Below are 14,616 nucleotides of genomic sequence, written 5' to 3'. Positions count from 1 at the left end.
AACAAATTCACACCAGTAGATGTATGCTTTGTTGTAACAACTTTCGGCATTTAGCACACTCCCGGAAATCTATGAAAGTCTGGAAAGTCGCTTCCGTTTAATGAATTGTGGACAAACTATACATGCGACCCCCTATAAATAGCGGCAGAGAGTTAGCAAACTGCCAGGGCAACTAACTAATAACACTAAAGTTGTGCTCAGCCGATAAACTCGCCGGTATTTTTGAAAAAACGGAGAAAACGATTAGACCCATTAGCGTTAGCGGAGGTGTCATTTTGTTAACGTTATCGTAAACACGCACACCTTAGGTTGACAGACGTTGCGGGCATAATATTTGGGCCACATATAAAAAATTGATATCGACTTGTAGCACAGGAACAGGGCAACAAATTCACACCAGTAGATGTATGCTTTGTTGTAACAACTTTCGGCATTTAGCACACTCCCGGAAATCTATGAAAGTCTGGAAAGTCGCTTCCGTTTAATGAATTGTGGACAAACTATACATGCGACCCCCTATAAATAGCGGCAGAGAGTTAGCAAACTGCCAGGGCAACTAACTAATAACACTAAAGTTGTGCTCAGCCGATAAACTCGCCGGTATTTTTGAAAAAACGGAGAAAACGATTAGACCCAATAGCGTTAGCGGAGGTGTCATTTTGTTAACGTTATCGTAAACACGCACACCTTAGGTTGACAGACGTTGCGGGCATAATATTTGGGCCACATATAAAAAATTGATATCGACTTGTAGCACAGGAACAGGGCAACAAATTCACACCAGTAGATGTATGCTTTGTTGTAACAACTTTCGGCATTTAGCACACTCCCGGAAATCTATGAAAGTCTGGAAAGTCGCTTCCGTTTAATGAATTGTAGACAAACTATACATGCGACCCCCTATAAATAGCGGCAGAAAGTTAGCAAACTGCCAGGGCAACTAACTAATAACACTAAAGTTGTGCTCAGCCGATAAACTCGCCGGTATTTTTGAAAAAACGGAGAAAACGATTAGACCCAATAGCGTTAGCGGAGGTGTCATTTTGTTAACGTTATCGTAAACACGCACACCTTAGGTTGACAGACGTTGCGGGCATAATATTTGGGCCACATATAAAAAATTGATATCGAATTGTAGCACAGGAACAGGGCAACAAATTCACACCAGTAGATGTATGCTTTGTTGTAACAACTTTCGGCATTTAGCACACTCCCGGAAATCTATGAAAGTCTGGAAAGTCGCTTCCGTTTAATGAATTGTGGACAAACTATACATGCGACCCCCTATAAATAGCGGCAGAAAGTTAGCAAACTGCCAGGGCAACTAACTAATAACACTAAAGTTGTGCTCAGCCGATAAACTCGCCGGTATTTTTGAAAAAACGGAGAAAACGATTAGACCCAATAGCGTTAGCGGAGGTGTCATTTTGTTAACGTTATCGTAAACACGCACACCTTAGGTTGACAGACGTTGCGGGCATAATATTTGGGCCACATATAAAAAATTGATATCGACTTGTAGCACAGGAACAGGGCAACAAATTCACACCAGTAGATGTATGCTTTGTTGTAACAACTTTCGGCATTTAGCACACTCCCGGAAATCTATGAAAGTCTGGAAAGTCGCTTCCGTTTAATGAATTGTGGACAAACTATACATGCGACCCCCTATAAATAGCGGCAGAAAGTTAGCAAACTGCCAGGGCAACTAACTAATAACACTAAAGTTGTGCTCAGCCGATAAACTCGCCGGTATTTTTGAAAAAACGGAGAAAACGATTAGACCCAATAGCGTTAGCGGAGGTGTCATTTTGTTAACGTTATCGTAAACACGCACACCTTAGGTTGACAGACGTTGCGGGCATAATATTTGGGCCACATATAAAAAATTGATATCGACTTGTAGCACAGGAACAGGGCAACAAATTCACACCAGTAGATGTATGCTTTGTTGTAACAACTGTCGGCATTTAGCACACTCCCGGAAATCTATGAAAGTCTGGAAAGTCGCTTCCGTTTAATGAATTGTGGACAAACTATACATGCGACCCCCTATAAATAGCGGCAGAAAGTTAGCAAACTGCCAGGGCAACTAACTAATAACACTAAAGTTGTGCTCAGCCGATAAACTCGCCGGTATTTTTGAAAAAACGGAGAAAACGATTAGACCCAATAGCGTTAGCGGAGGTGTCATTTTGTTAACGTTATCGTAAACACGCACACCTTAGGTTGACAGACGTTGCGGGCATAATATTTGGGCCACATATAAAAAATTGATATCGACTTCTTGTAGCACAGGAACAGGGCAACAAATTCACACCAGTAGATGTATGCTTTGTTGTAACAACTTTCGGCATTTAGCACACTCCCGGAAATCTATGAAAGTCTGGAAAGTCGCTTCCGTTTAATGAATTGTGGACAAACTATACATGCGACCCCCTATAAATAGCGGCAGAGAGTTAGCAAACTGCCAGGGCAACTAACTAATAACACTAAAGTTGTGCTCAGCCGATAAACTCGCCGGTATTTTTGAAAAAACGGAGAAAACGATTAGACCCATTAGCGTTAGCGGAGGTGTCATTTTGTTAACGTTATCGTAAACACGCACACCTTAGGTTGACAGACGTTGCGGGCATAATATTTGGGCCACATATAAAAAATTGATATCGACTTGTAGCACAGGAACAGGGCAACAAATTCACACCAGTAGATGTATGCTTTGTTGTAACAACTTTCGGCATTTAGCACACTCCCGGAAATCTATGAAAGTCTGGAAAGTCGCTTCCGTTTAATGAATTGTGGACAAACTATACATGCGACCCCCTATAAATAGCGGCAGAGAGTTAGCAAACTGCCAGGGCAACTAACTAATAACACTAAAGTTGTGCTCAGCCGATAAACTCGCCGGTATTTTTGAAAAAACGGAGAAAACGATTAGACCCAATAGCGTTAGCGGAGGTGTCATTTTGTTAACGTTATCGTAAACACGCACACCTTAGGTTGACAGACGTTGCGGGCATAATATTTGGGCCACATATAAAAAATTGATATCGACTTGTAGCACAGGAACAGGGCAACAAATTCACACCAGTAGATGTATGCTTTGTTGTAACAACTTTCGGCATTTAGCACACTCCCGGAAATCTATGAAAGTCTGGAAAGTCGCTTCCGTTTAATGAATTGTGGACAAACTATACATGCGACCCCCTATAAATAGCGGCAGAAAGTTAGCAAACTGCCAGGGGCCGGTTGTTCAACTTGTCGTTAAGTCTAACGCTGTCGTTAAAATATGCTAACGCTTCGTTAAAATTTAACGTATGGTTAATCCTGTTGTTCATCTCTACGTTAGATTTAACGCAACGTTAAACTGTCGATAACTTCTATAAAATCTAACGCTGCTATAGACCTTCGTTAAATACTTAACGAAGCGTTTTAATTGATAAAATGGCTGCTCTGTTAATGGTACCTAGGCAAAGAAAAGAGAGAATCTTCAGAGGAATGGTTTCACATCTAAACAATTTGACTGACAATGAAATGAGGATAAGATATAGGTTTGGAAGAGACTCTATAGCCTACACATGTAATGTAACGGGAGTGGAAGTTTCCACTGGCTTCGTTTTCCCGTTGTCTACCCAAGTTCTGGGATATCGGACAAAGTACGTAAAACTACGTAAATATAAACAAGATGTTTATTTGAAGACATACATTATGGTTGAACATACGATTACATAAATAAATATACTGAAATACGGTGGTGGCTAGTCTACTTGTCCTTATAACGTTCCATATTTGAAAGCCAAACGATATGAGCGTCTGCTCATTTCAAATCCTTAGTGTAGACTGCCCAGAACCCGGTGAGTGACGTCATACTTATAGTTCCTATGGACAACGAGCCCGGCCGGGCACGTGCCAGAACAGGAAGTCCCGACAAGGATAATTTCATGGCCGGTCTCGGAAGAAAGAGTTACGGAACTATAAGTCATTCTAAAGTTAACCAATATCCCCAAATAAATAGAATATAGACAAGTAAACAAAGTGACCACCATTACAGTAATATTGTGGGAGATAAATTGAGAAGATCTACAGCAAAGGAAACTGCTCTAACAGTGGAGCAACAAGTATGCATAGCCTTGAGGTTTTATGCCTCTGGGTCATTTTTACAAGTAATTGGAGATACAATGGGCTACGACAAAGCAACTGTATCTAGAGCAGTGAATGATGTTACCAATGCTTTACTTGATGTGAAAGACAACTTCATCCAGTGGCCAAAAGACATCAATTCTAAAAACAGGATGAAGTGTGGTTTCCACAGACAAATGAACTTCCCAAACGTTTTGGGATGCATTGATTGCACACACATCAAGATACAAGGGCCATCAGAGGACGAGGCAGCTTTTGTCAACAGAAAGGGGTTCCATAGTGTGAACGTGCAGGCTGTGTGTGATTACGAAGGTACTTATTTAATTTGTTAATCTTATGTGTCTGATCTCCTCTTCGTCTGTTTATTTGTTTACCTTTGTTATTATCTGCCTTAAACTTTCTCGTCAGTAAGCCAACATTTCGGCCCTCGATCTTATACGACCCAAATATTACAAGTGATTGATCGACGATCGGGTCATTGTGTGCTATCTTTTCCAATAAGACCGCGCATCCTGTGACTCCAAACAGTGTGGTTATACGTTCCACTTATTTATATGTGCTATTTCTAATCTTTACAATGTGGATGAAGGAAAGCATAAATATTACTGTTGTATTTTTCTGTACGGGATCGGGTGTTTTTAAGCTCGAGATTTCAGGAATGACACCCTTTCGGGATTTCGGGAATGACCCTTTCAGGATCCGGGAATTCTTTTTTCGAATTTCTGGATCTCGGGATTTTGTGTTTTTAAGCCCAGGATTTCTGGATCCGGACCCCCCCTTTTTTATACTGAAGGAAACACATATTTTTTTCACTGAAAACGATTTTGAACATTCATAAATAATAAAATTATTGAGTATACTAATAGTTTCAATCATCTGTATGCATTTTTGAATTGAAGGCTTAGCAAATAATGAGTTCATAAATACACTTGCGGTAATATGAGTTATTGGCACTACGAAGTGTCAGTCGTCACGCTATTTTAAACATCATCTCATTGTTAATTGTACACTGAATGACATTTTACCCCAAGGCTTGATTAAGGTATACATTTAAGGTCATCCTTTGGAATTTGTTCGTCCAATCAGTGAAACCCTTGTCGTAAAGTGGGTCTTCCATAGACTGTAGGGTGTGTAAAAATGCCGGCACATCTGGTTGGAAAGGGGATGTATAATCTGATTGCGTTGTATGGATAAGTGTAACGCCATGCATATAACAAAATCGTGGGAGGGGTCTGATTATACATATTGTACTCTTTGTTAATTTGTTCTCATCATGAACATGCATGAAATATTTGCCACTGGATGTAAAGCAAACGATATGAACGAATATAAACATACCAAATAAATGCATAGCCAGAATTAAAACAAGAGTACACACGCTAAAATATCTAGCCTTCTTTATTAATCATTGATGTTATGTGGATAGTCCTTAATATAGAATAGAATAGAATAGAATATTTTTATTTCCAAAATTACAGGGCCCATAAAGGGCATAAAATCAGATACGATTGATTTACATAATAAAGCTATATTACAACTGTCACATAAACTTAACATTAACCAAGAAGACTAAACATCGACCAATGAACCATGAAAATGAGGACAAAGTCAAATGACACCTGCCAGTTGTACATGAACACCTTACAGTCCTTCCATGCACCCAATATACTAGACCTATTGCTGATAGTATCTGAGATATGGACTTGACCACCAACACTTAACCTTGTTCACTGAGCCATTAAATGAGGTCGAGGTCAAGTGAAAACTGTCTGGCAAAGAATTGTTAATTGATAAGAAAAATAAATATTTTAATTCATTAAAAGTTGAGAAAATGTTAGTGGAGTATTCTCTTTGTCTTGTTTCATTAATTCTAGCAACTCTATCTGAAGGTCTAATTTCTTCATCTCTTTTGTCTGCTTTTCCATTTCACCCTTCAAATACAGTACCTGAAATAAAAATGATACATGTAGATCCATATGATTATTTTAACATATATCTTTATATGTGTCTGTATACCTTACAACTCTTGTGGAATTTACAGAAGTATTGAATGAAATTGAGATTTCCAGATAAAGTGTATGACCTGTTGGACCTATGCTTTGGCCAGCAGCTGGAAGACCATAAATTTTAAATATTTATATTAGAAGATTTTCATAAAGATGTTGATTTTGTGTAATTTAAGATCGATACACGGTCTCACATCATTGCCTATACCAGTGGTAGATCCAGAACTTTTTGTAAGCGGGTACTGACTGACCACAAAGGGGAGGGCATTTACCGGGCCCCTAGTCCCCTGGATCTGTATCTGTATGATACAAACTAATCGATGGGGACCCATAAAGTCAACTTTTCTTAGTGTTGATAATTGAATTTTACTTTTTTATTTTCCCGAGTATAATTTGAACTGCACATGTATTGTTCCAAACTATCATTACAATATTGTCAAATGACAATATTTGAAATCATCCATCGCTAGAAAAATGTGTGTCATGAGGTAATAAGGCTCAAAAACAAATATGTTCATTAGCATGCTGAGCGTCTTTCAAGGTTAATATTTAGGACGTAAATACTAGAATGCAGACGACATAAATAATTGACCAAATGAATTGAAATACTTATTATTCACTGAGTAAAACTGAATATAGCCGAATGCCATTTAAATACTAAGCTTACACATTATTAAAGATTAATAAATCAGCTAAATGCCTGTCAAATTTTGATGACATGGTATAAATAATCGGCGATTTTTTTTAACACAAAGTTGCATGAAATCGGAGAGAATAATTTATAGCATTTAAAGATTTATTATTTTAACATATTCACAAAAGAGTATAGATTAGTTACTGATACATACCAAGTACACTTTCAACTCCTTCAAGACCTTTGAAAGAAGCTGAGTCTTTACAAAGGTCTATTGTTCTTTCAATGGCCAGACTCAGTTTTTTTGGCTGTGGACCACCACCAGTAGCCCTCTGCTCCTTGTTACGGTTGTTAAAAACCTTCTTAGCCACCTTCTTGGTGTTAGCCCACTTGTCTTTACAGTCTTTGGGAGACCTGTTGGCAACACCCAGAGCACTGACCAAGATGGAAATCCTGCTCCAGACAGCAATCTTTCTGGAATTGGTTATACCATCCCCAAACTTTTCATTAATCACTTTGTAATTCTTTTGCACTTGATCTTGAATTACATTTACTTCTTCTTGGGTGAAGTTAGGTTTTCTGTCCCTTTGTGTTTTAGCAGAAGACTTGTCAGCCATGTTGAAGTAAATATTAACAAACCAATGCATTGTGGGTAAAGAGAATAATCTCTAAACTTTAGTTAAATATTTAACGAGTGGTTAAATTATTTAACGTCATCGTTAACTAACGACGGCGTTAAACCAAGTTGAACAACACCATTTTAACCATGGGTTAAGTAACGATACGTTAGAGTATTTAACGACACGTTAAATTTAACGCTTACGTTAAGTTAACGCCAAGTTGAACAACCGGGCCCAGGGCAACTAACTAATAACACTAAAGTTGTGCTCAGCCGATAAACTCGCCGGTATTTTTGAAAAAACGGAGAAAACGATTAGACCCAATAGCGTTAGCGGAGGTGTCATTTTGTTAACGTTATCGTAAACACGCACACCTTAGGTTGACAGACGTTGCGGGCATAATATTTGGGCCACATATAAAAAATTGATATCGACTTGTAGCACAGGAACAGGGCAACAAATTCACACCAGTAGATGTATGCTTTGTTGTAACAACTTTCGGCATTTAGCACACTCCCGGAAATCTATGAAAGTCTGGAAAGTCGCTTCCGTTTAATGAATTGTGGACAAACTATACATGCGACCCCCTATAAATAGCGGCAGAAAGTTAGCAAACTGCCAGGGCAACTAACTAATAACACTAAAGTTGTGCTCAGCCGATAAACTCGCCGGTATTTTTGAAAAAACGGAGAAAACGATTAGACCCAATAGCGTTAGCGGAGGTGTCATTTTGTTAACGTTATCGTAAACACGCACACCTTAGGTTGACAGACGTTGCGGGCATAATATTTGGGCCACATATAAAAAATTGATATCGACTTGTAGCACAGGAACAGGGCAACAAATTCACACCAGTAGATGTATGCTTTGTTGTAACAACTTTCGGCATTTAGCACACTCCCGGAAATCTATGAAAGTCTGGAAAGTCGCTTCCGTTTAATGAATTGTGGACAAACTATACATGCGACCCCCTATAAATAGCGGCAGAGAGTTAGCAAACTGCCAGGGCAACTAACTAATAACACTAAAGTTGTGCTCAGCCGATAAACTCGCCGGTATTTTTGAAAAAACGGAGAAAACGATTAGACCCAATAGCGTTAGCGGAGGTGTCATTTTGTTAACGTTATCGTAAACACGCACACCTTAGGTTGACAGACGTTGCGGGCATAATATTTGGGCCACATATAAAAAATTGATATCGACTTGTAGCACAGGAACAGGGCAACAAATTCACACCAGTAGATGTATGCTTTGTTGTAACAACTTTCGGCATTTAGCACACTCCCGGAAATCTATGAAAGTCTGGAAAGTCGCTTCCGTTTAATGAATTGTGGACAAACTATACATGCGACCCCCTATAAATAGCGGCAGAGAGTTAGCAAACTGCCAGGGCAACTAACTAATAACACTAAAGTTGTGCTCAGCCGATAAACTCGCCGGTATTTTTGAAAAAACGGAGAAAACGATTAGACCCAATAGCGTTAGCGGAGGTGTCATTTTGTTAACGTTATCGTAAACACGCACACCTTAGGTTGACAGACGTTGCGGGCATAATATTTGGGCCACATATAAAAAATTGATATCGACTTGTAGCACAGGAACAGGGCAACAAATTCACACCAGTAGATGTATGCTTTGTTGTAACAACTTTCGGCATTTAGCACACTCCCGGAAATCTATGAAAGTCTGGAAAGTCGCTTCCGTTTAATGAATTGTGGACAAACTATACATGCGACCCCCTATAAATAGCGGCAGAGAGTTAGCAAACTGCCAGGGCAACTAACTAATAACACTAAAGTTGTGCTCAGCCGATAAACTCGCCGGTATTTTTGAAAAAACGGAGAAAACGATTAGACCCAATAGCGTTAGCGGAGGTGTCATTTTGTTAACGTTATCGTAAACACGCACACCTTAGGTTGACAGACGTTGCGGGCATAATATTTGGGCCACATATAAAAAATTGATATCGACTTGTAGCACAGGAACAGGGCAACAAATTCACACCAGTAGATGTATGCTTTGTTGTAACAACTTTCGGCATTTAGCACACTCCCGGAAATCTATGAAAGTCTGGAAAGTCGCTTCCGTTTAATGAATTGTGGACAAACTATACATGCGACCCCCTATAAATAGCGGCAGAGAGTTAGCAAACTGCCAGGGCAACTAACTAATAACACTAAAGTTGTGCTCAGCCGATAAACTCGCCGGTATTTTTGAAAAAACGGAGAAAACGATTAGACCCAATAGCGTTAGCGGAGGTGTCATTTTGTTAACGTTATCGTAAACACGCACACCTTAGGTTGACAGACGTTGCGGGCATAATATTTGGGCCACATATAAAAAATTGATATCGACTTGTAGCACAGGAACAGGGCAACAAATTCACACCAGTAGATGTATGCTTTGTTGTAACAACTTTCGGCATTTAGCACACTCCCGGAAATCTATGAAAGTCTGGAAAGTCGCTTCCGTTTAATGAATTGTGGACAAACTATACATGCGACCCCCTATAAATAGCGGCAGAGAGTTAGCAAACTGCCAGGGCAACTAACTAATAACACTAAAGTTGTGCTCAGCCGATAAACTCGCCGGTATTTTTGAAAAAACGGAGAAAACGATTAGACCCAATAGCGTTAGCGGAGGTGTCATTTTGTTAACGTTATCGTAAACACGCACACCTTAGGTTGACAGACGTTTCGGGCATAATATTTGGGCCACATATAAAAAATTGATATCGACTTGTAGCACAGGAACAGGGCAACAAATTCACACCAGTAGATGTATGCTTTGTTGTAACAACTTTCGGCATTTAGCACACTCCCGGAAATCTATGAAAGTCTGGAAAGTCGCTTCCGTTTAATGAATTGTGGACAAACTATACATGCGACCCCCTATAAATAGCGGCAGAGAGTTAGCAAACTGCCAGGGCAACTAACTAATAACACTAAAGTTGTGCTCAGCCGATAAACTCGCCGGTATTTTTGAAAAAACGGAGAAAACGATTAGACCCAATAGCGTTAGCGGAGGTGTCATTTTGTTAACGTTATCGTAAACACGCACACCTTAGGTTGACAGACGTTGCGGGCATAATATTTGGGCCACATATAAAAAATTGATATCGACTTGTAGCACAGGAACAGGGCAACAAATTCACACCAGTAGATGTATGCTTTGTTGTAACAACTTTCGGCATTTAGCACACTCCCGGAAATCTATGAAAGTCTGGAAAGTCGCTTCCGTTTAATGAATTGTGGACAAACTATACATGCGACCCCCTATAAATAGCGGCAGAGAGTTAGCAAACTGCCAGGGCAACTAACTAATAACACTAAAGTTGTGCTCAGCCGATAAACTCGCCGGTATTTTTGAAAAAACGGAGAAAACGATTAGACCCAATAGCGTTAGCGGAGGTGTCATTTTGTTAACGTTATCGTAAACACGCACACCTTAGGTTGACAGACGTTGCGGGCATAATATTTGGGCCACATATAAAAAATTGATATCGACTTGTAGCACAGGAACAGGGCAACAAATTCACACCAGTAGATGTATGCTTTGTTGTAACAACTTTCGGCATTTAGCACACTCCCGGAAATCTATGAAAGTCTGGAAAGTCGCTTCCGTTTAATGAATTGTGGACAAACTATACATGCGACCCCCTATAAATAGCGGCAGAGAGTTAGCAAACTGCCAGGGCAACTAACTAATAACACTAAAGTTGTGCTCAGCCGATAAACTCGCCGGTATTTTTGAAAAAACGGAGAAAACGATTAGACCCAATAGCGTTAGCGGAGGTGTCATTTTGTTAACGTTATCGTAAACACGCACACCTTAGGTTGACAGACGTTGCGGGCATAATATTTGGGCCACATATAAAAAATTGATATCGACTTGTAGCACAGGAACAGGGCAACAAATTCACACCAGTAGATGTATGCTTTGTTGTAACAACTTTCGGCATTTAGCACACTCCCGGAAATCTATGAAAGTCTGGAAAGTCGCTTCCGTTTAATGAATTGTGGACAAACTATACATGAAACCCCCTATAAATAGCGGCAGAGAGTTAGCAAACTGCCAGGGCAACTAACTAATAACACTAAAGTTGTGCTCAGCCGATAAACTCGCCGGTATTTTTGAAAAAACGGAGAAAACGATTAGACCCAATAGCGTTAGCGGAGGTGTCATTTTGTTAACGTTATCGTAAACACGCACACCTTAGGTTGACAGACGTTGCGGGCATAATATTTGGGCCACATATAAAAAATTGATATCGACTTGTAGCACAGGAACAGGGCAACAAATTCACACCAGTAGATGTATGCTTTGTTGTAACAACTTTCGGCATTTAGCACACTCCCGGAAATCTATGAAAGTCTGGAAAGTCGCTTCCGTTTAATGAATTGTGGACAAACTATACATGCGACCCCCTATAAATAGCGGCAGTAGTAATAGGGTGATGTTATCCCCCCCCCCCCAACTCAAATCTAAAAATAGTATTTCTAAGGGAGAACCCCAATAAAGGAGATGTCTATATGTGGGGGTTTATAATGATTGAACCCCAACTATAATAAGATATACAGTCAATTTCTAAAAATACCCCATGACAAATGACAGATGTCTTTATTGATCTTTATTTTTGGGGTTATACTACTTTTAAACTTTTGAATAAATTAGAGAAGTCGTTGATTCCTGAGCCACCTGTTGGGGGTTATAATTTTCATGTCATCAAAGTCCGTTGGTTCAAAATACATTTACCTGTGTTTTCTTCTTCTATTAATAGATGTAATCATAAAAATGATTACTATATATAGAAATCAGTCTTTCGTGTTGTTTTTTTTATCTATGCAATTGATGTAAAATGTCAAACGTTCTTTCAAAAGAAATTAAGAGGGTGAGTAAAATATCAATGAAAAAAAAAAGTTTTCCCCTTCAATATTTTTTTACATTGTTTTGTCTTTATTATTTTTTCTTTTCTAAACTGTGAATTGTAAAATATTTTTTCGCCCCCAATTTAATTATAATAAACATTTTGAAAAATATTTTTCCCCCGTGTTTTTATTGTTCTTTGTTTTTATTTTATTTCTTTAGCCGTGGATTATAAAATATCATATGTTGAATATTGTTTTTATTTCGCCCCCAATTTATTATTGTGAAAAAAACTATTTTTTGTCGCCCCCCAAATTTATTATTGTTTAAATCTAATTCTTTGTAGGTTCGCTTTCTATCGGATGAAAAAATTAAAGAAATCCACCCCATGATAGTTTGGTCGTTTGCAAACCGTGAGGCACGAAAGGGGCATTGGATGACATACGTCATCGATGCCGATCGATTCAGGCGACGTATTTTTACAATGGAGAAGATATGTACCCCAATTTTATCCCAAGACCACAGACAAAGGGTGTATAAAAACTTACGATCTTCAGATATTATAGCCCCCAATCCGTAGATTTTCAGCCCTCTAGCACCTGTTCTCTTAGATCATTATAAATACACGTCTGGAATTGTTCAGGGTATCAGAATAAGAAATACAATCCAATCGTCAACATGCAGGAAGAGCACAGACAGTCCTTAAAGAGAAATTACGTGCAATTGGTAAAAGAAACACCAACAGATCTTGTTGTTGATCATTTGTATCAGAATGGGATCCTGACAGATGAGATGAGGGAAGAAATTTTACAGAATTCAAACTCTTATTCGAAAACTAGACAACTCATTACAACACTTCAGAGAAGGGGCCCAAGGGCATTTGAATGTTTTTGTACAGCATTGACTGATTAAGGCAAGTCAAGTTTAGTACATCTTTTGAAAGAGTCAAAGATTAAATCAGAAGTATCAAAAGATAGAGCCATGTTACCTATAGGAGGAGATATATTTGTCGTCGTCAATGAATGGCGTGACAAGGTGTTGATTCACATCCGTAAATACGAAAAGAATTCAGCAGAAGTGTATGTTCCTACAAAAAAGGGAATCGCACTGGATTTGAACCAATGGCAGCTATTAGAAATGTATGTTAACGAAATCGAAGAGGCTATAAGTCAGATGATTGATGACGTTACAGGGGTTCCTGAAATGACTTTTCATCTTGGTAGAGGTGTGTACGTTTCTGTTAACAAAACGTACCCAACAGTTGATGTCAGACAACGCTGGAAGATACCTGAAACCAATCAGATAGTTTCAACAAAGAAGGGCATTTCTCTCACATATGACAAGTGGGAAGCGTTGAAAGGGACATTTCCTGACGTCAGAGAGACTGTTCCTGAAATAGAAACTACGACCCCTTGTATTTTATCAGAAGACCATCAAAACCAAGAAGGGATGCTCATGTGTTCAAACTGTAACCCATTTGCCGAACCTTTATGAAGGACGAGGTATAAAAGCGTTAAACCTGTCTGAGTGATCCATTGCGTCTCCTGTTGGTTCAGAACACAACATGAATTCAAGAGAAATATCGTTCGAGTCTGTAGAACGAAACGAACCTTTAATGCTTAATATGGGGAGTAAAATGCCTTCTCAGTTAAGTTTGGCGTCCAACATTTCCTCCATGTATGAAAAATATGCAAAGCATTTAGACGTGATTAAATGGACTGGTGTCGTTGTACTTGTTGCTCTGATGTCATCAAGTTTAGCTGTAACCAGTGAAATGTCCCGGAGAGTATCCAATAACCAGACAGACTGTAAAAGGATTTCGATAGATCATACGAACAGAAATATGATGATGATAAACAATAGGACATGTAGATATTTTGAACAGTTTGATCTCCCGGGAAACTATAAAGTAACTGTATGTTCAATCAGAAAACAAGTCTGGGTGGATGTTAAACATTTTAAAAAGTGCGGTATACAGTTCAACCATAAACAATGGAAATATTGGCAGAGATTGGAACCAAATATAAACAGTGCTATGAAAAGAGCTGGTGAAGAACTAATAAAAACAAAAAAAAGACATGATAAATTTGTTTGATTATGATTATTTATGTATTTTTTTATATTATAATAAATAAATTTTGGAAAAAAAGATCAAATGTTTTGTATTTATTGAAACTGTTACGAAAGCTTTGTTTCATTCGGTATACAAAGACAAATGCAGTCACAAAAAAACCCCGGAAATCTGCAACCGGAAATTACGAAAAAAACAAAATCGTTATAAATAACAGGTTCACATAAAGTGTATTATTCGATATGAGTTCGTTAAACTACGAGGACTATTTGCAAAAAA

At 38.7% G+C, this 14,616-nt stretch overlaps 2 protein-coding genes across 2 annotated transcripts; one reads left to right on the top strand and one right to left on the bottom strand.

The window, feature by feature from the left end:
• Positions 1-3,444: 3,444 nt before the first annotated feature.
• On the top strand, positions 3,445-5,713 carry LOC139509192 (putative nuclease HARBI1). The gene is made up of 3 exons (XM_071296103.1): positions 3,445-3,656; positions 4,052-4,452; positions 5,619-5,713. Exons 1-3 carry the CDS (start codon positions 3,445-3,447, stop codon positions 5,711-5,713), a joined length of 708 nt encoding a protein of 235 aa, XP_071152204.1.
• LOC139509191 (uncharacterized) lies at positions 5,376-7,608 on the bottom strand. The gene is made up of 2 exons (XM_071296102.1): positions 6,985-7,608; positions 5,376-6,067 (listed from the first exon to the last, which is right to left on the bottom strand). Exons 1-2 carry the CDS (start codon positions 7,425-7,427, stop codon positions 5,815-5,817), a joined length of 696 nt encoding a protein of 231 aa, XP_071152203.1. The 5' UTR covers positions 7,428-7,608; the 3' UTR covers positions 5,376-5,814.
• Between the last annotated feature and the right edge of the window lie 7,008 nt (positions 7,609-14,616).

Source organism: Mytilus edulis, unplaced genomic scaffold, assembly GCF_963676685.1.
Source record: "Mytilus edulis unplaced genomic scaffold, xbMytEdul2.2 SCAFFOLD_296, whole genome shotgun sequence".
Classification (NCBI taxonomy): domain Eukaryota; kingdom Metazoa; phylum Mollusca; class Bivalvia; order Mytilida; family Mytilidae; genus Mytilus; species Mytilus edulis.
The sequence above is the reverse complement of the archived record's forward strand: the minus strand, read 5'-3'. Positions and strand labels throughout refer to the sequence as shown.

Excerpts from the sequence above, each read along its gene's own strand:
- LOC139509191 (XM_071296102.1), bottom strand. The coding sequence starts at position 7,427 with ATGCATTGGTTTGTTAATATTTACTTCAACATGGCTGACAAGTCTTCT. Across the intron at positions 6,068-6,984 it reads AGTGTACTTGGTATGTATCA|AAATGGAAAAGCAGACAAAA; the intron begins GTAACTAATCTA and ends ATTTGAAGGGTG.
- LOC139509192 (XM_071296103.1), top strand. The coding sequence starts at position 3,445 with ATGGCTGCTCTGTTAATGGTACCTAGGCAAAGAAAAGAGAGAATCTTC. Across the intron at positions 3,657-4,051 it reads GTTCTGGGATATCGGACAAA|TAATATTGTGGGAGATAAAT; the intron begins GTACGTAAAACT and ends CCACCATTACAG. Across the intron at positions 4,453-5,618 it reads GGCTGTGTGTGATTACGAAG|GGCCCATAAAGGGCATAAAA; the intron begins GTACTTATTTAA and ends CCAAAATTACAG.